Raw genomic sequence first — 1123 nt, 5'->3', positions numbered from 1 at the left:
TTCCAACATATTCCCAGGTGATGCAATGTTGTAGATGCTGCTGTTCTGGGCACCACACTGTGAGACCCATGCCTTAAACACACAAGCACTCTTTTGCCTCAGGGCCTCTGCACTGGCTGTTGCTCTATCAGGTCTGTTCTTCTTCCAGATAACTCGCTTTTTCCTTTTCTTCAAGTCTTCCTTAAATGTCACCTTCTCAGTGAAGCCCACATTGACCCCCTATTCAAAACTGCAGCCCATCACCTGACTCCCCAGCTCTCCCTCTTACTCTGCTCTGTTTTTTTTAATAGCCTTACCACCTTCTGACATAACATATAATTTACTTTTTTTGTTACGCTCCAGGGATAGTTTGGTTTTTGGGTCTGTTTTGTTCTTTGATATATTCCCCAACTCTTGGAACAGAGCCTGGTACAAGTAGGAATTCAATTAATACTGTAGAATGAATGATTAAATATTATATCTGTTTTCAAATTGATAAGCTGAAACACATAATGAACTAGGAGACATGAAAATTCTCACTCTCTGAGAACCATGAAGACAAAGAGAAAAGACCACAGTCCTCTGCTTTATGTTCCAGCCAGTTATTCACCATTGATTGAGCAGTGATGGTGGGTAGGACCCTACTAGACTCTCAACTCATGCTCTGAGCACAGTGAGTCAGGTCTGAGCACTTCTAGAAAGGAAAGAATTCCCACTCCAAGCAAAACAAAAGCTCAACACTTATATCAATTTCCTAGTCCTTTGAGATGTAGCAACTCAAGCAAAATTTCCTCATCATCTTTGCTTCCATCTGTTCTCTGGTTACATTTGAAAGCTTCCTTAGTGGTTATTTTAATTCATTTGTTCACTAGATGAGAATGCCAAATTTTAGAAACTGTAGAAATNTTCCAGCTGCTCAGGCCAAAACCTTCAAACCCTCCTTCATCGCTCTTTTTTTCTCAAATCCCATAGCAAATACATCAGCAAATGCTATTATCTCTACTTCAAAAACAGATTCATAATTCAACATGCTCACCACCTCCGCTGTCATCACCGTGGTCCAGTCTATCGTCATGGCCTCTTTTCTAAATTACAGGATCCAAACAGGTCTCCCTACCTCCATCCTTACCCCCATAGTCTATTC

General features: G+C 40.9%; 1 protein-coding gene across 1 annotated transcript in view; it reads right to left on the bottom strand.

Moving 5' to 3' along the window:
• The window catches only part of LOC103599910 (dynein heavy chain 5, axonemal-like), a 50750-nt gene extending 49696 nt beyond the window's left edge, over window positions 1-1054 (bottom strand). Inside the window, exon 1 of the mRNA XM_008584100.1 lies at window positions 916-1054. Within this exon, the coding sequence (XP_008582322.1) occupies window positions 916-1054 (139 nt within the window). The remainder of the gene's footprint in view (window positions 1-915) is intronic.
• Window positions 1055-1123: the final 69 nt, after the last annotated feature.

Source organism: Galeopterus variegatus, unplaced genomic scaffold (assembly GCF_000696425.1).
Source record: "Galeopterus variegatus unplaced genomic scaffold, G_variegatus-3.0.2 Scaffold3147, whole genome shotgun sequence".
Lineage (NCBI taxonomy): Eukaryota > Metazoa > Chordata > Mammalia > Dermoptera > Cynocephalidae > Galeopterus > Galeopterus variegatus.
The sequence above is the reverse complement of the archived record's forward strand: the minus strand, read 5'-3'. Positions and strand labels throughout refer to the sequence as shown.